Source organism: Scyliorhinus canicula, chromosome 18 (assembly GCF_902713615.1).
Source record: "Scyliorhinus canicula chromosome 18, sScyCan1.1, whole genome shotgun sequence".
NCBI classification, from domain to species: Eukaryota; Metazoa; Chordata; class Chondrichthyes; order Carcharhiniformes; family Scyliorhinidae; genus Scyliorhinus; species Scyliorhinus canicula.
In genome coordinates, this window is record NC_052163.1 from 34,178,106 (window position 1) to 34,202,420 (window position 24,315).

Genomic DNA, 24,315 nt, shown 5'->3' on the forward strand with positions numbered 1-24,315 from the left:
ACCATCTAAAAGAAAAGAATTTTGCAACTCAAAGAAAACGATAAGATTGAACATCTACAGAATCCAGAATTATAGCTGAAAAGTTACAAAGTCAGCAACACCACCCATGATTTGGCCACTGTGCTTCTAGCTTGTAATGTATTTTTTGTCAATGGCTAAAGGGTGACTTTATTGCCCACTGAACTGACATTAAAGTCAAAGCCACAATCAATAATTCACATTTAATGGAGAAGCTCATTGACATAATGCCCGCAGTTAATTTAAGGAGTCCTCAAAGCTCGATCTGAAAGCATTTACAGGATGAATAGAATATCTAAATAGTTGCGGTGATTTCAACTGCTTTTCAACTTAAAGTCATAACTAACTCATGCTGTGGCACTTGAAAAGGATGAGTCCTTTCTAATAATGAGCAAAAGTAGACATTACGTCCTTTTTCATTAAATATACTAAATAAACACTGAACTATCTGATAAGGTGATTGCAAAACAACTAGGAAACAATGCCAGTAATGGAACTGAGAAGAGAAGTATAATACAGTGAATTATATCACAATGGAGGGAATTGGCTTCAGAAATTAGATTGTCCTTCTCGAAAACGAATCCATGGAAAGCACTGGGTCCTGACAGAATCCCCGGTCATGCACTCAGATCCTGCACGGACCAAATGGCGGGAGTGTTCGCAAACAACTTTAGCCTCTCCTTACTCCCACCTACTTCAAGAAGACCACTATCATACCAAAGGTGCCAAAGAAACAGGCAACGTGCCTCAATGACTGCCGACCAGTAGCCTGAACATCTATTATTATGAAGTGCTTCAAGAGGTTAGTCATGAGACACATCAACTCCAATCTTCCAGATTGCCTTTATCCATTGCAATTTGCATACTGCCACAACTGGTCCACAGCAAATGTTAACTCCCTGGTCTTACACTCATCCCTGAAGCATCTTGACAACAAGGACTCCTGCGTCAGACTCCTGTTCATTGATGAAAGCTCTGCCTTCAACACTATAATCCCAGCCAAGCTCATATCCAAACTCCAAAACCTAGGACTCGGTCGCCCCTCTGCAATTGGATCCTTGACTTCCTAATCCACAGACTGCAATAAGTAAGGATAAACAACAACACCTCATCCACGATAGTCCTCATACCGGGCCCCGCAAGCTGCCTACTTAGCCCCCTACTATACTCCTTACACACACACATGTCTGTGGCAAAATTCGGCTCCAACTCCATCTGCATGTTTGCTGATGATGCGACCGTAGTGAGTCTGATCACAAACAATGATGAGTCAGAGTACAGGAGGGAGATAGAGAATTAGTGGCATGGTGCAATGACTACAATCTCTCCCTCAATGTCAGCAAAACTAAGGAGCTGGTCATCGACTTCAGGAAGCTAAGTGTTGTACATACCCCTGTCTGTATCAATGGTGCCGAGATGGAGATGGTTGACAGTTTCAAATTCCTAGGTGTGCACATCACCAACAATTTGTCCTGGTCCATCCATGTCGATGTTACGACCAACAAAGCACAACACCGTTACTTCTTCAGAAAATTAAGGAAATTCGGCATGTTGACAATGATTCGTACCGATTTTTATAGATGTACCATAGAAAACATCCTATCTGGCTGCATCACAGCTTGGTATGGCAACTGCTCGGCCCAAGATTGTAAGAAACTACAGAGAGTCGTGAACACAGCCTAGTCCATCACGTGAGGCCACCTCCCATCCATTGACTCTGTCTACAGATCCCGCTGCTTTGGAAAAGCGGGCAGCATAATCAAAGACCCATCCCACCTGAGTTATTTTCTCATCTAACCTCTTCCATCGGGCAGAAGATACAAAAGTTTGTGAACACTTACCAATAGTTTCCAAAAAAAGCTTCTTCCCTGCTGATACCAGACTTTTGAATGGCCCTCTTATGGACTGAACTGATCCTTCTATGCATCTTCTCTACAGTTGTAGCACTATATTCCATACACTGCACCCAATATCTATGTTTAGGTATTTACATTGTGTATTTATAGTATGTTTGATGTCTTCATGTATAAAACGATCTGCTGTATCTCTGTACACGCGACAATAAATCTGAACCCAATCTAATCTAATTGGGCAAACCCTGAGAGGGCCCCAGAGGCATTTCTGTAACTGAATGTTTTTTTTCAAAAGCGAAGTTATTTTTAAAAGCAGAATGGCAGCTTGAAAAAAAATAGGCCAACAATATTTTAAAATTTCACATCATCATAATTGGTTAAGAAATTAACTGTAACTGTTATACTATAGAAGGTGTTATGGGAAGTAATTGGAAGAGCATTCAATTGTCAGAAATAAAATGTGCCGTATTATTTTTGTGTTGTGAGCGTGCAAAAATCTAAAACAACAAAGGATCAACTCCATGCAGCCTGTCGCACACACAGAGGTGATGCCTTATCAGAATCATACACTCCTCACTCCACCTGGAACTATGTAGGAGAGGTGAAAAATAAAGATCAACAACCCAGCCCAATTAGGGGGCAAGATGGACTTCTCTGTCTTCCTATGGCAGAGGAAGGCATCGGTCCTCATCTACATTACAGGATACCACTTCTTACATAAGGTGATTTTCATCTCAGCCAGGAACAGGTTCAACTTTCAGAGTTCAGTGAATCAGCATTCACTGCAAGTACCAGCAACCGATTTCACAGTTTGGCTATTCTCTGGGATAAGAAGTGCCTCACATTCAACCGAGTTTTTACATAACTTGTCAGCTCCTGAGCTTCCCTAACATATCCACTTTCAATAACCAGTCTACACAATATAGGCCCTTTATTGTTTGATAAACTTTGCTCAAACCATCCTTCAGTCTACACATCTCTGACAAATAGAGGTATAAGCTCCTTTCGCCCATCTGAGTAACTAAGGTGTTTACATAAGAACATAAGAACATAAGAACTAGGAGCAGGAGTAGGCCATCTGGCCCCTCGAGCCTGCTCCGCCATTCAATTAGATCATGGCTGATCTTTTGTGGACTCAGCTCCACTTTCCAGCCCGAACACCATAACCCTTAATCCCTTTATTCTTCAAAAAACTATCTATCTTTACCTTAAAAACATGTAACGAAGGAGCCTCAACTGCTTCACTGGGCAAGGAATTCCATAGATTCACAACCCTTTGGGTGAAGAAGTTCCTCCTAAACTCAGTCCTAAATCTACTTCCCCTTATTTTGAGGCTATGCCCCCTAGTTCTGCTGTCACCCGCCAGTGGAAACAACCTGCCCGCATCTATCCTATCTATTCCCTTCATAATTTTAAATGTTTCTATAAGATCCCCCCTCATCCTTCTAAATTCCAACGAGTACAGTCCCAGTCTACTCAACCTCTCCTCATAATCCAACCCCTTCAACTCTGGGATTAACCTAGTGAATCTCCTCTGCACACCCTCCAGCGCCAGTACGTCCTTTCTCAAGTAAGGAGACCAAAACTGAACACAATACTCCAGGTGTGGCCGCACTAACACCTTATACAATTGCAACATAACCTCCCTAGTCTTAAACTCCATCCCTCTAGCAATGAAGGACAAAATTCCATTTGCCTTCTTAATCACCTGTTGCACTTGTAAACCAACCTTCTGTGACTCATGCACTAGCACACCCAAGTCTCTCTGAACAGCGGCATGCTTTAATATTTTATCGTTTAAATAATAATCCCGTTTGCTGTTATTCCTACCAAAATTGATAACCTCACATTTGTCAACATTGTATTCCATCTGCCAGACCCGAGCCCATTCACTTAACCTATCCAAATCCCTCTGCAGACTTCCAGTATCCTCTGCACTTTTCGCTTTACCACTCATCTTAGTGTCATCTGCAAACTTGGACACATTGCCCTTGGTCCCCAACTCCAAATCATCAATGTAAATTGTGAACAATTGTGGGCCCAACACAGATCCCTGAGGGACACCACTAGCTACTGATTGCCAACCAGAGAAACACCCATTTATCCCAACTATTTGCTTTCTATTAATTAACCAATCCTCTATCCATGCTACTCCTTTACCCTTAATGCCATGCATCTTTATCTTATGCAGCAACCTTTTGTGTGGCACCTTGTCAAAGGCTTTCTGGAAATCCAGATATACCACATCCATCGACTCCCCGTTATCTACTGCACTGGTAATGTCCTCAAAGAATTCCACTAAATTAGTTAGGCATGACCTGCCTTTAACGAACCCATGCTGCGTCTGCCCAATGGGACAATTTCTATCCAGATGCCTCGCAATTTCTTCCTTGATGATAGATTCCAGCATCTTCCCTATTACCGAAGTTAAACTCACTGGCCTATAATTTCCTGCTTTCTGCCTACCTCCTTTTTTAAACAATGGCGTCACGTTTGCTAATTTCCAATCCACCGGGACCACCCCAGAGTCTAGTGAATTTCGGTAAATTATCACTAGTGCATCTGCAATTTCCCTAGCCATCTCTTTTAGCACTCTGGGATGCATTCCATCAGGGCCAGGAGACTTGTCTACCTTTAGCCCCATTAGCTTGCCCATCACTCCCTCCTTAGTGATAACAATCCTCTCAAGGTCCTCACCTGTCATAGCCTCATTTCTATCAGTCGCTGGCATGTTATTTGTGTCTTCCACTGTGAAGACCGACCCAAAAAACCTGTTCAGTTCCTCAGCCATTTCCTCATTTCCCATTATTAAAACTCCCTTCTCATCCTCTAAAGGACCAATATTTACCTTAGCCACTCTTTTTTGTCTTATATATTTGTAAAAACTTTTACTGTCTGTTTTTATATTCTGTCTTTAATCGAAGCCTTAATTATTGAAATAGTCATTTGGCAGCGCAGAACTTGAGTTTTGCTGAATAAAGACATTTTGGTGAAGCTTTTTGTCTTGTACTCACCAGGACAATCACGAGACCACCAATGTCAGAGGAAACAATAACTTTTTATTATACAAGAAGAGACTGCTGACTGGTTGGCAAGTGGACTTAGATCGGAGTCAGATAAGACTTAATCTTGTGCTCTTCAGTGCATGCTTTCCAAAGCCTCAATATCCTGCACGAACTGACGAGACCTAAATTGGCCACAGAATGCTAAATGAGCCCTTGGCTGGTATTTTTAAACAGGTCATGCCGAGATTGTAAATGGGCAGCAGTTTAATTTGGTGCCAACGGCCTCCGTGCTCGTTCCCACCATGAGTCCTACCCCTAACCGATTGCAAAGAGGCCAGCTTGGGGCAGTGGCGGGCTGCCATTTCAGGCCAATTATATTTAATTACAGGACCTATTAAGGTGACTTTCCAGCTGGCAATTTGGGTGACCCACCTGGACCATGTCCAGGCCGACATGGCTTCTCCCTCCAATTTCGCAGCAGCAGATCCCACCTCAACCAATGGAGCTGCCTATCACTGAGTTTCCTATTTACCCTTCAATGTTGAGAGCTCTCTCGTCATCGCTGATTGGAATGTGAGCCTGCTCCCTGCCTTTAATGTCTGGCCATTTAAAAGTCTGGATAGGTGTGTCTTGAACTTGCCATATGGGATGGCACCCAGTAGTGAACCAGGCTAGGCACCTGACACATAATTGAAAATCTCGCTTGCTGTCATGCACAAAGACATAATAGTTTGCTTTAGTTATAGTTTCACGGTATTGGTCATGAACGTGTGAGATTATTGCATTAAAACATCTACATTACATTCTTTCCCTGATGGCTTTAATTTGTTTCCCTGGATGATGGCGCAGTGGCACAATGGTTAGCACTGCTGCCTCACAGCGCCAGGCACTCAGGTTCAATTCCGGTCTTGGGTAAATGCCTGTGTGGAGTTTGCAAGTTCTCCCCATGTCTGCGTAGGTTTCCTCTGGGTGCTCTGATTTGCTCCCACAGTCCAAAGACTTAGGTTAGGTGGATTGACCATAATTAATGCATGGGGTTACAGGACAGGGCGGGAAAATGGGCCTTGGTAGAGTACTCTTTCGGAGGCTTGGTGCAGACTCGATGGGCCAAATGGTCTCCTTTTGCACTGTAGTGATTCTATGGATGTACACTTGTTTAGCATCTGACCTGTCCCACATCCATAACAGCACACCTTCCGAAGTTAAACATGACTGTCCAAACATGGGCCCAATTCCCAAGCACATCAAAGCCTGTTTATAGTTTTCAAGCAACCTCTGCCCTCCTAACGCACATATATATCAAAGCTGCAAATCATTTCCCAAGCATCGGTATCGAGATCGCTAATGAAAATAGTCAATAGCAAATTCCCCAACATCAATTCCTGTGGGTCATCACTGGTAACTAACTTCCAAATGGGTCCAAATCCATCAGCAACCACTTTATCTTTATGGACATTCAGCTAATTCTCGACCCATTGTAGCACGCTATTACCAACTCCACAATATTATTTTTTTGTAGAGAATCCTCCTTATGTGATGCCTTATCAAAAGCTTTCTGAAACTTATGGTAGACAATGTCAACTGGATGAGTCTCATGTGGATGCAGTAGTCCTGATCATTAATTTGCCTCTGCAAAAATCCATCGATAGAAGCACAAATGGAACTTAAACTTCCAGTAGAGGGCCTACTTTCATCATCAAACGAACCGGAACTCATAAACAACTGGCTTGCTCCATAAACCTTGAGATCAGGTACCTGACGAGACATGTCAAGATGATTGACTGTCTATTAAACCCCAGAGTAATAAGTCATAGACGCCAAGAAAGTGCATGTCAGAGGGATGAATGAGATTTTGAAAACTGTTCTATTTCTGTGCAGCTCCCAAAGATCCTGCAAATGTATTAATCGATTTTAGAAATTTATGAAATTAATGAACTTTGTCATTTTTCACATTATTCAGAAGATTTCTTTAATGAAGGGAAGAGCTGTGCTAATGAAAAAAAACTGCAGTGAAACCAAAGTTAATTTGTTTCACTCTGATTTTCCTTAATTGCTTCTGGGTCAACAATTTCTTCATTTAATGTTTTATTTGTCAAAAAATGTACAATGACATAATTCCACACGTGCAAAACTAGAGGTGGCTGGTTGGCTGAGCTGACCTTTTGGAAATTACTTTATACTGACAAGCTGCAGAACTGAAGGAAATGGAAAGGGGAAATAAGACTGGAAACCAGGCAGGGGGAGTGCGAGGACTGTTCATCCTGAAGCAGACAGCAGTGTTTTTCAATATCAGCACGCTTCCTCCTATTCTTAAAGACAGTTCCTCAAGATCGAAGATGACTTGCTTCCTCTCCGCTTCCGTGGGTTCTAAGATGGCTGATAATTCCAGTGTAATCTGCACACATTCGCGGCCACAGCAGAGAGAGGGGACGAGCGAAGGAGCCGGCAGCAGAATGGGGAAGGATGGAGGAGAGCTCCTGCATAGGGACGCCGCTCTGAGTCCTCGTCACAACAGCACTCCCATCCCCGCCAGCCAAATGCTCAAAGAGCCCAGTGGATGAGCCAGGCTCTGAGCATGGTACCAATTGAGGCACTTCCGCCTGACCGAAATGTCCACCATTTATGTCACCAATCTGCAACAACCACAGGTTCACACCAGCAACAATGGGTGGCACCTTTAAACGGCGGAGACAGGACAGGGGCGGGGGGGGGGGGGGGGGGGGGGAATGTTGACAGTTATAATAGTAATAATCTTTATTGCCACAAGTAGGCTTACATTAGCACTGCAATGAAGTTACTCTGAAAAGCCCCGAGTCGCCACATTCCGGCGCCTGCTCGGGTACACTGAAGGAGAATTCAGAATGTCCAAATTACCTAATAGCACATCTTTCAGGGCTTGTGGAAGGAAACCGGAGAACCCGGGGAGAACGTGCAGACTCCACACAGACAATGGCCCGAGCCGAGAATCGAACCTGGGACCCTTGAGCTGTGAAGCAACAGTGCTAACTACTGTGCTACCGTGCTGCACATCCTATCACATTGCCTGTGGAAAATGAAAGGATGTTCTGTTCTATAAGAGCCATGAAAACGTAAAGGAAAGGGAGGAGGAGAAGGGGGCGGCAAAAAAGCTTGCAGGGCAGTTCACAGAATGCAGGAGGAGGGGCCCGAAAACAAGAGGGAGGGAGCAAGCTGGGCAACACACGCTAGGGTCAACATAAGGCTAACAGCCACAGGAGAGGGAGGAAAGAAACAGGTAGACAATCAGGAAGTTCCAGGTGGGAACTCATATACATGCATGCCTGTCTCATTCTATTTGGGGGGGGGGGGGTTCGATACAGCACCCCCCCGCCCCCGAAAAATAACTATTTAAGTGGACAAACTTTTACGTTATCAGTAACAACGGAACTATGTACCATGAAATGTGAAAATCAATAAAAACATTTAAAATAAGATTTGGCAGATGGAGTATAATGTGGGAAAATGTGGGAAAATGTGAGGTTGTCCACTTTGGCAGAGAGAATCGAACATCAGAATATTATTTAAATGGAGAGAGATTGCAGAACGCTGGAGTACACAGGGATGTGGGCGTCCTTTTACATGAATCACAAAAAGCCAGACCATGTAGGTATAGCAAACAATTCGGAAGGCAAGCAGAATATTGGCCATTATTGCAAGTCAAGGACGATGGAGTCCAAACTCAGCATCAGTCAGCAGGTTATTGTTGTGTAAGTGTCACTTGATAACACTGTTCATAACATCTTCCATCACTTTGCTGATCATCAAATGTAGGCTGATGGAGCAGTAATTGACTATGGTGGTTTTGTCCTGTTTTTTGTGGACAGGACCTACTTGGGCAATTTTCAATATTGTCGGATAGATGCCAGTGTTGTTGCTGTACTGGAACAGTTGGCTAAGCCTGCAGCTATTTCTGGAGCACAATTGCTACAACTACTTTAACCGTTTCTTGATATCACATGGAGTGAATCAAATTGGCGAAAGACTGGTATCTGTGATGTTGGAAATCTCAGGAGGAGGCCAAGATGGATCATCCACAAGGTATTTCTGGCTGAAGATTGTTGCAGATCCTTCAGCCCGGCTTTTCTTCACTGAATAGCTAGGCTACCCCACCATTGAGGACACAGAGATTTGTGGAGCCTCTTCCTCAAGATACTTGTTAAATTGTCCATCATCATTCACAATGTGGCAGAATTTTATCTGATCCAATGCTTGTGGGATTGCTTAGCTGTCTATTGCAGGTTCCTTCTGCTGTTTGGCATGGAAGTAGGCCTGTGTTGTAGCTTCGCTAAGGCGACCTTTATTTTTAGGTATACCATGAGGTGCTGAAACCAGAACAAAGAATAAAGAACAATACAGCACAGGAACAGGCCCTTTGGCCCTCCAAGCCTGTATCGGTCATGAAACTATTCTGAATCTATCCCATTTAGCACATTTCTCAGTGTGAAGCCAAGACTTTGTCTCCTTGAAGACTGTGTGGTAGCTCTTACCAATGACTCTTACCAGTGCTGCCTTGGGTAGATGCAGCGACACAGTAGTTAGCACTGCTGCCTCGGAGTGGTTAGCACTGCTGCCTCGGAGTGGTTAGCACTGCTCCATGCCAAACAGCAGAAGGAACTTAGTAATACATCGCGGGGGCCTGGATTCAATTCTGGCCTTGGTGACTGTCTATGTTGCGTTTGCACATTCTATCCGTGTCTGTATGGGTTTCTCTGGGTGCTCCGGTTTCCTCCCACAGTCCAAAGATGTGCAGTTAGGTGGATTGGCCATGCTAAAATTGCCTCTTGTTGTCCAAAGTGTGCAGGTTAGGTGGGGTTACGGGGATAGGGCAGGGGCCTAGACAGGGTGCTCTTTCAGATGGTCGGTGCAGACTCGATGGGCCTAATGGCCTCCTTCTGCACTGCAGAGATTCTATTGATTCTATGGTTCATCAGGTACATTGGTGAGGGCGAGGTCAAATAGGTTTCCCCCTCATGTTGGTTTCCTCACCATCTGCGGCAAGCTGCGTCTGTGTCATGTGAGTGTCCCTTGAGGAAAGGTTTTGTCTTGCCACATGGCTTGCAGCGCAGCTTCAGTGATGTCATTTGTGGGTGGAGATGGGCTGTGGCTGTCAGGTGAGAGGGGGTTTAGTGTATTGGTTTCATTTTCGGTTTGTTGGTTTGGACTGCAGGAAGTTTCCCTGTTTTCTCTGTTTTTAATTTTAAAGCTGTTCCAGAGAACTGAAAGCACGTTGGGTATGGAAAACCACCTTGGTAACCTTAAAGCTAGAGTTGCTTTCCGGAAGGAGTTTTGAATCTGCTGGTTGGAGGCTGGACCAGAATCTCAGGAAAAGACCAGTCTCGTTTAAGTCAGATTACGGTGTGCTGGGCCACACCCTTGAAAGGGGTTTTGGGTTATTGGAGTTTGTGTTGAATTGAAACAGCAACTAAGGGGGATTCATTAAGAGTTATATACATAGATTACTGTAGCTGCTAGGTGTTTTTTCATGTTTGCAATTGATAAATTCTTGCTAAGCATTTTATATATGTTAATTACGTTCTTATAATCAAAACTTATATCAAATTATATCAAAACTTTGTTTTGATTAAAGCACCTAGGAAGTCTGATGAATCACACCTGAAGTGAAGGCTCTTGTGCTCATTCTAACCAGATTCAACATAAAAGTTATAGATCAGGCGAGCTTCACAATACACTTTGGAGTTTCTAAGCACTGGCCTATATCAGTCTGACAGATATGTCCTTCAGGACCTGGGTCAGTTCAGTCAATAGTGGTATTACTGAGCCACTCTTCATGATGGGCACAGATCTCGCCAATCCAGAGTTCATTCTTTGCCATTGCTACCCCCAATGCTTCTTGCTAGTGATGTTCAACCTGCCGGAGTACAAATTCACTCCCCTGAATCCTGCTGGTATAAAGAGGCTGAATATTTTTTCTGCTGCAGGAAATGTCACTTGAGGCACCGATGTAAGGGTAAGTCAAGTCTACCCAGTAACAGAGTTGGTAATGCATCGCAGGCGCGATTGAACAGTTGCTTTTCCAGCGCAGCGTGACTTTTCCAAAAGCAGAACATGAGTATTTCTTTGTGATTTTCGTGAGGCCAGTTCTGTTGTTACTATTTCAAGGGATCTGTGGAGCAGTTTGTGATGGATGGCAGTGTATGCTGAGAGTAGGCAGAGTATGGTCTTTTCCTGCTCCTATTTATTATATTCTTGCTCCTCCTGGCCACGTAAAAATTGAACGGCCTAATCCTCTCTCCTCCGATGAGAAAACCCCGGCTCAACCCTGAAGAGCCGCTGAATTTCCTCATCTCGCCATGATAACTGGGAATATAACATTTAGTGCTAGTGACGATAAATTTTTTATGGGTATCGTAAAATCTTTTATTAACCTCTTCAGAAACATCTGGCTAAGTGAATCAAACACACAAAACTTTTATACAAATATAAATGGGCTATTATTTCCATCTTGTTTTAAATTTGCATAGATTAGTTTAAAAGAAACTAATAACTTGTCAATGGCTTTGGAAAATATGTTATGTGAAATTTCTGAAAGCATTTCATGGTGCAAGCAGATAGACAAACATATTGCATCATTCACACATAGGAAAGCAAAAGACGCAACTTTAAAACTGTTGCAAATGTTTGTCCTTTTGTGCATTCCTTTCACTTTCACTGAATGGTTCAAAGATTTAATTAGCCTCATTATTGTTACAGCTATCCCCATGGCATCATTTGCACAAATGTATTTCCATTGACGCCAATTTTCTCCTCTTCCTATGTGAGCCCTTTGCTTGGATACAATGTCCTGGCCACGCTCTGGGACAGCACTAAACAGCAACCCTGAGCAGGAACCTGGGCCAAGTTTACCCTCCCAAGCCCACTCTCACTATTGCCATTGCTGAGATCAGTTAACTAAATACGGACCAGGGACCGAAAAATAGAAGAAAGCAAATACGGGAAAGGCAGCCAAACTAAGTTGACTGTCAGAGTCTGACAAGTGCCTGTCTGCATTAGTTGCAGCAAGCAGAAAATATCAGAGACAGAAAAATAGAAATCTATTAAAACTATCAGGAACATGCAAAGTAGGGGAAAATAATCTGAATAAAATAATAAAGCCAGCTTTAGAATGGTAAAGCAATGCAGCATATGCAAGGAAATATTTTAGCTGTGGCAGCAGATTCAAGCAGCATATTAAAGATCAGATAGGATTTTTAATGGATAATTAAAGTAGTTATATTCAGCAAGATCAAGGAATGGAAGATGTGTTGAATAGATTTTTCACAACCATTTTTATAATTGAAGGCTGCAGGCATTTCGCACATCCAAGGAAACTTAAATTTGTAGTAATCAGTGAAGCATGGGCTATGAACAAACTCAAGGGATTAAAAAATACTAAGGACACCTGGACATATTGAGATATATAAAGAATTTTCAAAGAATAGAAATAAAAAAGACTTTGGCTAATAATCTTAGAAGCTCTATTTACTTTGGAGCATCATAAATTTCAAGATGAGGATTACATAGGAATGGCACATAAAACAGGCCATTCGGCCCAACCATTCTGTTCAAGATTCCTTCCATCTTTCCTCTTCTAAATCTATTAGCGTAATCCTTCATTCCCTTCTCCTCATGTGCTTGCCTAGCCTTCCAGAGAATTCTGGAGTTCATTGCTGTGGTGGGTGGGTGCTGACTCTCTATATGTCCTCAAGAGGGAGCTGAACATCTTGACTCCTGACTAGAGCAGAGATTGTACATTATGCAGTCAAAGGCTGGTGTCTTTGTCGGCAACATTTGGCTCCTTGACTCGGGTTGATTACCTGAGGGGGTCAGAAAGGAATTTTACTGAATTCTTCCTGTTGATTTCCTTATTTCCCCTTTCTTTATATTTTGCGTTATCATTTTGATCCATGGAAGCTTGATAGATATGTGTCTTTAAGTTAAGCAGCACAGGAATTCAAAAATTAGCAATATATAATATGGTGCTCGTTTTTGTGGAACAATACTCAGACTTGGGGCACCTGAGCGATGGGGTGGTACTTGGTTGGCTGGTGACCAGTCAATTGGCCAAAATGCCATATTCTGCACAGTGACAAGTGGCGATTGGATCCTGCCTGAGTGGGATGATTTCCAGAGACCTAAGGAGAGCAGAGTCTGGACCCTGGATACTCAGGGGAAAGGATCTGCTGTCTCTCACTCTCCTGTGTTTTCTCATGAAAAGCTGCTGTATTTCTGAAACTGCAGAGACCTGAATGAATCTACAGTGAAAACCATTGCAGACTGGAAAGCAAACTGAGAACCTGGCTTGAAGGATAGTGTGCTAGAAACAACCATATGAAGCAAAGACTCTTATCTTTCACTTTTACATATTATTTTACTCCCTCTTTCCCCCCCTCTGTTTTGGTCTAATGTGTGCATATAGAGGGTGAGTGAGGGTGTGGGGCGGGGGTTAAGAATTATATAATAGTTGACCTGTTGTATTGGCTGCATATTTAATTATAGTTGCTGTTATTAATAAACTTAATTGTGTTTACATTTCCACACCTAGTGACTGTAATTATTGGACAGCCAAAGGCCGAAGATATTGGGTATTTTCCTAAGAAATTCAATTTCTTGAATTGCGTTTAATTCAATTCAACTGTGTTCCGACTCGAGGTTAAGAGGGGTTGGAGTTGACCGTGCTGTAGTCCAGGGGGTCGTAACAGAATATTTTTCCCCTTTTGTTTTCTTCCATCCTTCCAGGAGATTTACATGGCTCCAGCAGCCAGGGCCAGTGAAGGGCGTGGGGTGGGGGTGGGTGGGGGGTTGTATGTGGTGGGAGGAAGGTTGTGCGGTGGGCGGTGGGTGGAGGAAGAAGTTTTCAGCCATGATGCTTGATGCTCCAATCATCATGGTGTGAGGTAAGATTGATGACCAACTGGCTCACGCCTGACATTTTTGTATGTTCCTATCAATGCAGCAGCCAGAACCCTTGACAAAAAGAACAGCTATTCAAAATATTTCCTTCTGCCCTGTGAAAAGATCAGCTATATATGCAACCCAAATCATGATCTGATAGGTGGGGGAGAGAGTCTAAATATATATGAATGGGGTGATAATTTAAGACCTTGAAAGGAAAGCGAATGAATATACCTCATTGCTGGGATAGTGCAACAAAAATGAAGGCTAACGTCAGGTAAAGGTGAGTTTCTGTACCTTGTATTTATTTAAGTGACATTCTAGCCTCTGGATTCTAGCTTAGGTTTAAGTTTCACTCCAGAGACTTGATTGCATTAAAATACTGGGAGAGTGCTACAATGTCAGAGGTGCCACCTTTTGAATGAGACGCTAATCTGAAGCCCCACCTGCCTCTTCAGATGGATGTATAAGATCCCATCGTCCTATTCAAAAAAGAGAACTGGAATTCCCCTGAGCCGTGGCCAATATAAGTCCTTAAACCAACAGATTACTTGGACGTTACCTCGTTGCTGTTGTGAGAGTTTGCTGTGTGAAAATTGGCTGCCGCCTGTAGTGGTCGGTGCTGACTCTCTGTATGTCCTCAAGAGATAGCTGAAGATTTTGGCTGCCGCCTTTCTCCGTGTAGCAAGCAACCACATTTCAAAAGTACTTCATTGGCTTATATTAATTCAAATAATATTCAACACTTTTACTAACACTTCATTTTTTCCTTATGAATCACTTGCTGTGTATTTGAGCAAATTACATAGATTACATAGAATTTACAGTGCAGAAGGAGGCCATTCGGCCCATCGATGTGAGGGAATGCATTTTGGAAGGTCTAATGCAGGTCAGGAATATAAAGTGAATGGTAGAACCCTCAAGAATATTGACAGTCAGAGAGATCTAGGTGTACAGGTCCACAGGCCACTGAAAGGGGCAACACAGGTGGAGAAGGTATTCAAGAGGGCATACGGCATGCTTGCCTTCATTGTCCAGGGCATTGAGTATAAAAATTGGCAAGTCACGTTGCAGCTGTATAGAACCTTAGTTAGGCCGCACTTGGAGTATAGTGTTCAATTCTGGTCGCCACACTACCAGAAGGATGTGAAGGCTTTAGAGAGGGTGCAGAAGAGATTTACCAGAATGTTACTTGGTATAGAGGGCATTAGCTATGAGGAGAGGTTGAATAAATTCAGTTTGTTCTCACTGGAACGACGGAGATTGAGGGGGCGACCTGATAGAGATCTACAAACTTATGAGGCGCATAGACAGAGTGCATAGTCAGAGGCTTTTTCCCAGGGTAGAGGGGTCAATTACTAGGGGGCATAGGTTTAAGGTGCGAGGGGCAAGGTTTAGAGGAGATGTGCGAGGCAAGGTTTTTACACAGAGGGTAGTGGGTGCCTGGAACTCGCTGCTGGAGGAGGGGGTGGAAGCAGGGACGATAGTGACGTTTAAGGGGCACCTTGACAAATACATCAATAGGCTGGGAATAGAGGGATACGGACCCCGGAAGTGCAGAGGATTTTAGTTTGGACGGGCAGCATGGTCGCCATAGGCTTGGAGGGCCGAAGGGCCTGTTCCTGTGCTGTATTTTTCTTTGTTCTTATTCTTGGCACATCAATAAATGAAGAACAAATGTAGCGACAGGAGAAATTATTATGGGAAAAAGAGGAAATGGCATAGATATTTAACAAATATTGTGTGCTTGTCCTCACAATTGAAGGCACAAATTGCGTACCAGAAATAGGTATTACAAAGTATGGAAATTGAAGAAATTAATATCAGCAGAGAAAAATAACTGGTGAAACGTGACGGACTAAAATCCCCAGGCTTTCATAGCCTACATTGTAGCATTATAAACACAATAGCTGTAGAGATAGTGGAGCACTGGCTATGATTTTCCAGAATCCCTAAATCCTGGAACTGTCCCAGGAGATTGAAAGTTAGCAAATGTAAAACCGCTATTCAAGAAACAAGAGAAAACAGGGATCTACTGATATTGGAAAAGTACTGAAATCTGTTGTTAACAAAATCTTAACAATGCACTTGGCAGATCATAGTATCATAGTATGATCAGACAAAGTCAACATGGTTTTAACGAAAGGCGAATCTTGTTAGACAAGTTTATTGCAATTATTTGAGGATGTCACTAGGAGGGTAGATAAAGAGGAGCTAGTAGACGTATCATACCTAGATTTGCAAAAGACATTTGATAAGGTGCCACACAAAGGGTTAATCAGCAAGATAAGGGTTTATGAAGTTGAGGGTAATACATTAGCATGGATTGGTTGATGGACCGAAAACAAAGAGTAGGCATAAATAGGGCATTCTCAAGTTGGCAGACTGTGGTTAGTATAGTGCCGCATGGATCATTTTGGAACCTAAGCTATTTACAATCTATATTCATGACTTAGTCAATTAGACAGAGAGTGATGTGTCTAAGTTTGCAGACAACTAGGTGGAAACATAACTTATGAGAAGGACACAGAAGTCTGCAAAAATATATAGAATAGATTAAGTGACTGGGAAACAAGGTGGCAGATGGATTATAATGTGGGGACATGTGAGGTTCAATTTGGTCGTAAGAATAGTAGAGCAGAACTTTTATAAAAGGCATGAAACTTTGTATGTCATTGATGTTCAGACATACTTGGGTGTTTTCATACAAGGAACTCAAAGTTAGCATGCAGGTACAGCAAGCAATTAAGAAGGCAAATGAAATGTTGTCCTTTATTGCGAGGGGATCAGGGTACAAGAATATGGAATATTTGCTGCAATTTTACAGAGCTTTGGTGAGATGGCACTTGAAGGACTATGTGCAGTTTTGGTCTCCATATTTAAGGAAGGATATACATGCATTGTAGATAGTACAGAAGAGGTTCTCTAGATTGGTTCCTGGGATGAGAGAGTTGTTCTTAGAAGAGAGGCTAAGTAAATCGGGCCAGTATTCACTGGAGTTTCGAAGAACAAAAGGTGATCTGATTGAAACAGACATGATTTTGAAGGGGTTTGAAGAGTAGACACTGAGGGCTTTCCACTGGCTACAAATCTAAAACAAGGGGCACAGTCTCCAGATAAATGGTCAATTATTTAGGATCTAGATGAGGATGCATTTATTTGCTCAAAGGCTTATGAATCTTTGGAATTTACCATCCGAGAGGGTTGTGGGTGCTCTGTCACTGAATATATTTAAGACTGAGATAGACAGATTTTTGGTCTCCCGGGAGTGGGCAGGGAAGTGGTGTTAAAGCACAAGGTCAAATATGATTGTATTGAATGGGGCAGCAGACTGCATAACCGACTCCAGCTCCTATTCCCTGAACTTGTAAGGGAAGATTGGCCAAGAAATTTCACTGGAAGTTAAAGGTGACTCTATAGTCTGAGGAGTATAACAAAGCACAACACCATTTTATATGAGAAGAAATCCCATCTTCAATCCATTAGGATGTCCATTTTAATTAGATTACCATAGGACAAAAACAACCGACTAACTGAAATATTTCTATTCTTTAAATATCTATTTCATCTTTGAACAGCATGATAACTTTTACAATTTCTAAGTAAAAGGTTGCTTTTAATGACTGGTCCAATTAAGATTTCCATATTAAAAGCACTTATTCAAGAAGGTCACAAACAATAAAATGAAATAATTTGAAGCTCAGAATAATTAAATTTGAGCAATTAAAAATTGCATACCAGTGATCCGAGGAATAGACATATAATAGCATAATTGTGCTAATTAAAATGTTTTAACTGCTACATATAATACATAATAATTGCATATTTGAATCTATGCAAATTTAAAAAAGTCTGATTAAAATATTGCAATTATCATGTGATAGTAATAGAGACATAGTGCAAAAAGCAGATATATTTTAACTTGGTTGCCACGAGTAAAGGGTTCAATACCTTTGCTTTTCTTAGTAGTCTCTGCAGCTCATGCTGAGGTAGTAGACCATGATTTTTGACAAACATAGGCATCTCTGGTGGCCAGTGTGTCTGGTAATAAACAGTTCCATGAATCTCCATGTATTTATTAATAACTTCAAGATACTTTGCCTTTCCCTGGAGAGCACAAAATTAATGATAGTCAATAACTTCTTAAGAAATCATCTCAAACAGAATAAAGTATGCTATTACATTGATGACCCAAAGCACACAAACTGCTTAGTCTTGTCTCCACAGGATATCAATCCGGTTCCTCTGTTTTTATGATGTGCTGAAGTACGAGTTGAAAAATATGTTTTGATCACACACTTCAATGAAAACTTAATGGAATGGGATAATTTTATGATAGGTAGCACAATGGTTAGCACTGCTGCTTCAAAGCGCCAGGGACCCGGGTTCAATTCCAGCCTTGGGTGACTGTGTGGAGTCTCCCCGTGTCTGTGTGGGTTCCCTCCGGGTGCTCCCACAGTTCAAAGATCTGATTAGGTGGGTTGGCCATGCTAAATTGGCCCTTAGTGTCCATGAATGTTCAGGTGGGGTTACGGGGATAAGGTGGGGTGGGAGGGGGGTGGGGTTGACCTGGGTAGTGTTGCTCTTTTGGAGGGTCGGTATGTACTCGAGGGGCCGAATGGCCTCCTTCTGCACTGTAGGGATTCTAAGAATCTATGACTGACTTTGCACTTGTAGTTGTCGACCAACCCCATAACTGTTACTTCAAATCTCATTAGCAATCAGTACTGCAACTTCCCTGGGCCAATTACTTTTCTTAGCTGGGCTTGTGTGGATGCCACTCCTACCCAAGACAAAAATGTGGAGAGAAATCAATACTCTGATGATTGATAATAGAGCAGTTAAATATATTAGAAGCTGACAGAAAATCCAAAATAAAAGTGCAAATGGAAACAAGCATTTTTATAAAGGGCCAGGAATAATAGAAAAGGACTAAAACAAACAAGAAAAAGCAATGCATTTTTCAACCGCATAATTTGCAGCAAAGACTATTCTCATTTTTTATGTCTCATACGCAGTGAAACCGTTTCAAATGAGAATCTTGACATACAAAAATGTGTTGACATAGTGAATCATTTATACGACTCAAAGTGCATTTATAGTTTTCTCTGTGAAAGGAAATCACAACTCATACATTTACAAATACAGTAGATAGGCACTTCACATTATAAAACCATTCTCACTCATTTGATACAGATCTTTCACCAGATGAGGACTCTTGTAATGATGTCTCCTATTCACAACATACCGAGTAGCATATTTTCCACCTGGTGCTTTTGTTGCTTGCATTTCACAAAACCACCTCAATATGGTGTCAATCTGGTTGTACCCATAATATTAGTGATGACCTTCTGAATTTAAGCAACTAAGCAGGTCATTATGGACCTGACTTTGCTGTTTGAATAATGGTGAGGCGATCAGAAGATGAAGAGTGTCTTAACAAGAAAATCCAAGATTGTAACAAGGGAAAAATACTCATAAGATGCTACATTCTATCCACTTTCTCTGCCTCAGTAGCCTGGATAATAAATAAAGATTTTGAAAGGAAAATAAAGGCCTTTGAAATGTTGATGCTAAGACTTAAATTAAGATGAGTAAGATTCCTTGTACAAACCATAAGACAAATGCTTGAAATTGCAAGTGCAAAAAGATCTCTAAAAAGTGACATCCAGAAAAAAAAAGGTCAGATATTCAGCCATTTAATCAGAACTGAAAAGCTATCAAGATCTCTTTCAGAGGATAAAGTAGAGGGCAGCAGAAAGAGGGGAGCTGGTTTAGCTCAGTGGGCTCGACAGCTGGTTTGCAATGCAGAGCAAGGCCAGCAGTGCGGGTTCAATTCCAGTACCAGCTGAGAATTCTGAATACTCCACCTGTGTACCCGAACAGATGCCAGAATGTGGCGACTGGGGGCTTTTCACAGTAACTTCATTGCAGTGTTAATGTCAGCCTACTTGTGACAATAAAGGTTATTTATTTATTAAGAGGGGTAGACTTTGGTGTAGTTGGATGGCAGATGACACAGAGCAGTCAAAGACGATGTATGAGGATGGCGCAAGTCAAACTGGCAAGACATAACATAAGAGCAGAACTCCTGGTAGGGAGTATTTATACTCACCAGTTACCCACTAAACATATGAGAAAAAGTTAGGGTGTTGCATTTAGGTGCAAGTGCTTTTTAAAATGGCTTGATAAATCCTAAGTGCCGCCATGCAACCATTCTGGCACTGAAAATGTATTTTTAGAAGTGTGATGTTTCATTCCATCAGATTGTAATTGTTGTTGGAGATTTTTAAAACTTTTTATTTCTGACTCTATTATTGCTATCTTTAAATCGCATATTTATTTTCTTCCCATAATTTAGCTTTCTATACATAATGTTACATTGAATTAAATATTCAAATTTATATTTTCTGGCTTAGACTCTGCAAGGACAAATTTCCTTTGATATATTAGGTGATACAAAATTTATGTGGCAGTCAAAGTGAGAGCTCAAATGCCAGTTTAGTCAGTTTTATGCCAGTGGGTGGCACGGTCACACAGAGGTTATCACTGCTGTCTCACAGCACCAGGGACCTGGGTTGAATTCTGGCCTTGGGTGACTATCTGTGTGGAGTTTGCATGTTCTCCCCGTGTCTGGGTGAGTTTCCTCCGGGTATTCAGTTTTCCTCCCACAGTCCATAAATGTGCAGGTTAGGTGGACTGGCCATGCTGAAATTGCCCCTTAGTATCCAAGGATGTGCAGATTAGGTGGGGTTACTCAGTTAGAGCAGGGAGTGGACATCGGTAGACTGCTCTTTCAGAGGGTCAGTGCAGACTCAATGGATCAAATGACCTCCTTCTGCACTGCACTGTAGGGATTCAATGGAGATGGTTTTTATCACAAGGTGCTATCTTTTCTTTTAAAATCTTTTTATTGGCATTTCCCATATTTATAAACAGTTGTATATATACACATCACATTTTTCTTGCCCGCGCTTTTATTATACAGAGAGGTTTAGTTTGTCCTTTGTTTAACTGACCCTACGTGCATTTCATTGCCCTCTGGGTTAGTCTATGGTTCCTCTCTCTCTCTCTCTCTCTCTCTCTCTCTCTCTCTCTCTCTCTCTCTCTCTCCCCCCCCCCCCCCCCCCCCCCCCCCCAAGGTTGCGCAGTCTTTTGGTACCTCATCTATCTTGGCTGTTTTTAAAAAAAAAATCTTATTAGGTTACTCCTTGTTGCTGGCCTCGAACAGGTTTTGGAACAGACTGACAAACTGCCACCAAGTATCCAGGAAGCCTTCCTTTTACCCTCGGGTGGCGTACTTAATCTTCGCCAGCTGGTGAATACTGTGAGCCAGTCAGCAGCTGTAGGTGGTGCTGCCGATCGCCAGCCGAGCAGGATTCTCCGGTGTGCGATTAGGGAAGCCTTCCCCATGTGTAACTCTGGCTGCTCCGATACCCTGAAGATTCCCACTATTGGGCATGGCTTCATCCTCACCCCCACAACCATGGACATTGTCTCGGAGAAGGCTGTCCAGAACCCAGCAAGCTTGGGGCAAGCCCCAAAGATGTGGGTGTGGTTGGCCGGGCTCCTCTGGCACCGCTCACATTTGTCCTCCACCTCTGGGAAGAACCTGCTTATTCGGGTTCTGGTCAGGTGCACTCTGTGCACCACTTTGAGCTGCATTAGGCTAAGCCTTGTGCAGGAGGAGGTGGAGTTCACCCTGCTCAGTGCTTTGCTCCAGAGTCCCCATCCTATCTCTGTCCCCAGTTCGTCCTCCCATTTTTGACTGGTCTCGTCCAGTGGAATCGGGCTCTGTCCAGTAGCCGTCCGTATATTTTCCCACATAGCCCCCCCTTCTCGTTGCTCGTGCCTATCAGGTCTGCTAGTAATGTGGTTTCTGGGGCCCCGGGGTACCCCACTGTCTCTTTGCGGAGGAAGTGTTTTATTTGGAGGTGTCACATTTCCTGTCCTGTTGCTAGCCTCCACTTCCTCTGAGGGATAGGATCTATTCACATCTGGAAGAAAATAGACTTATCAGTGATAGGCAGCATGGTTTTGTGCAGGGAAGGTCATGTCTTACAAATCTAATAGAATTCTTTGAGGAAGTGACAAAGTTAATTGATGAGGGAAGGACTGTAGATGTCATATACATGGACTTTAGTAAGGCGTTTGATAAGGTTTCCCATGGCAGGGTGATGGAAAAAGTGAAGTTGTATGGGGTTCAGGGTGTACTAGCTAGATGGATAAAGAACTGGCTGGGCAACAGGAGACAAAGAGTAGTGGTGGAAGGGAGTGTCTCAAAATGGAGAAGGGTGACTAGTGGTGTTCCACAGGGATCCATGCTCGGACCACTGCTGTTTGTGATCTACATAAATGACCTGGAGGAAGGTATAGGTGGTCTGATTAGCAAGTTTGCAGATGATACTAAGATTGGTGGAGTTGCAGATAGCGAGGAGGTATTTCGGAGAATACAACAAAATATCGATAGATTGGAGAGTTGGGCAGAGAAATGGCAGATGGAGTTCAATCCAGCAAATGCGAGGTAATGCATTTTGGAAGATCAAATTCAAAAGCGGACTATATGGTCAATGGAAGGGTCTTGGGGAAAATTGATGTACAGAGAGATCTGGGAGTTCAGGTCCATTGTACCCTGAAGGTGGCAACGCAGGTTGATAGAGTGGTCAAGAAGGCATACAGCATGCTTGCCTTCATCAGATGGGGTATTGAGTACAAGAGTTGGCAGGTCATGTTACAGTTGTATAGGACTTTGGTTCGGCCACATTTGGAATACTGCGTGCAGTTCTGGTCGCCACATTACCAGAAGGATAGGGATGCTTTGGAGAGGGTGCAGAGGATGTTCACCAGGATGTTGCCTGGTATGGAGGCTGCTAGCTAGGAAGAAAGGTTGAGTAGATTAGGATTGTTTTCGTTGGAAAGACGGAGGTTGAGGGGGGACCTGATTGAGGTCTACAAAAGAGAGGTATGGACAGGGTGGATAGCAACAAGCTTTTCCCAAGAGTGGGGGGTGTCAGTTACAAGGGGTCACGATTTCAAGGTGAGATGGGGAAAGTTTAAGGGAGATGTGCGTGGAAAGTTTTTTACGCAGAGGGTGGTGGGTGCCTGGAACGCTTTACCAGCGGAGGTGGTAGAGGCGGGCACGATAGCATCATTTAAGAGGCATCTAGACAGGTATATGAACGGGTGGGAACAGAGGGACGTAGACCTTGGAAAATAGGAGACAGGTTTAGACAAAGGATCTGGATCGGCGCAGGCTGAGAGGGCCGAAGGGCCTGTTCCTGTGCTGTAATTTTCTTTGTTCTTTGTTCCTCGTCAGTTTGTCTAGTGTCGCCAGTCTGCTCCCTACGTAGAAGTCCCCGACCGTCAGTATGCCCCCGTCCCGCCTCCATCTTTTGAAGGTGTATCCAGCATGGCTGGGGGGAATCTGTGATTGTCGCAGATGGGGGCCAGAGGGGACATTTTGGTTATCCCGAAGTGCTGTCTCAACTGGGTCCACGTTTTCAGCGTGGCCGCTACCACTGGGCTTGTTGTGTACCTTGTTGAGGAGGACGGGAGTGCTGCTGTGGCCAGGGCCCGGCTGATTTAAAGCGAACAAGTTGTTGGTGAGGATTCGATTGCTAGCTGAATATATATTACCATTTACAGTTCACTTTCTGTTGGAGGTCTGAAGAGAACTTTTAAAATACATTGAGGCAGTTTCTGGTTCACATCAACAACACCCAATCAACATTTATTCTGGAAATTCTCTTAGTGCTTCACTGAAGAGGCATAACTGCTGTGGAATGGGAAGAGGCTATGAGGTAATGTCGAGAAGCATTAGCTGCTGCAGAAGAGAGGGACAGGGAAGAGAGGAGGGCAAGGAAGATTCCTTCACCCTTGTTGGCACAGGACAATCCTCCTCCGCTGTGACTCTCGCATCAGGACCCCTAGAACTGTGTCTGAGAATATACAGGCCCTCTTCTTCTGTCCCTGAAGCATTCTAACATCTGGTGCTATGAGTGAACCAGCAGACTTCACAGCTTCAGTGGAAGTGGGTGAATGATGTCCACGTGTCCTACTCCATGTCAGTTGTGGCTAATGAGCAGTTGACTGCTGTACCTGAGCATACCTGTTTTCATACTTTTAAGCAAGATCAGATTTGGTAATTGGCAATAATGACCAAAATTGCATGTCGTCATGCCCAGTAAAGACTTGTCATGTTTATAACTTCATACTTTATATAGCTTATGGAATATGCTCATTTGGAATATTCTGAAATTGTCTTTTATTTGTTTAAAATGGACTCCAGTGAATGTTTAAGGCGGCTGCCAAAGGGTCAGGTGACCCCAAAAAGAGGCATTTAACCAGGTCAGGCAGTTGCTGCAGTCGGCATGTCTATTGGTGCACTTAAAATTCACCAAGAAGATAACACTAAAATGTGGCGAATCCCCATACGGCGCTGGGGTGGTTTTATCCCACAGAAGGGATGATGAGTCAGAGATCTGTGCGATATGCATCAATAATGCTTACAGACGCGGAGTAGAACTAAT

The 24,315-nt window shown here is 43.0% G+C and overlaps 1 protein-coding gene across 3 annotated transcripts in view; it reads right to left on the reverse strand.

Annotated features, from left to right (window-relative positions):
• LOC119953757 (alpha-1,6-mannosylglycoprotein 6-beta-N-acetylglucosaminyltransferase B-like) overlaps positions 1 to 24,315 on the reverse strand; it is a 1,231,367-nt gene that overhangs the window by 74,418 nt on the left and 1,132,634 nt on the right. For all 3 annotated transcript variants that reach the window (XM_038778343.1, XM_038778342.1, XM_038778344.1), the window contains one exon: positions 17,738 to 17,893. In XM_038778343.1, coding sequence (XP_038634271.1) covers positions 17,738 to 17,893 — 156 coding nt within the window. The remainder of the gene's footprint in view (positions 1 to 17,737; positions 17,894 to 24,315) is intronic.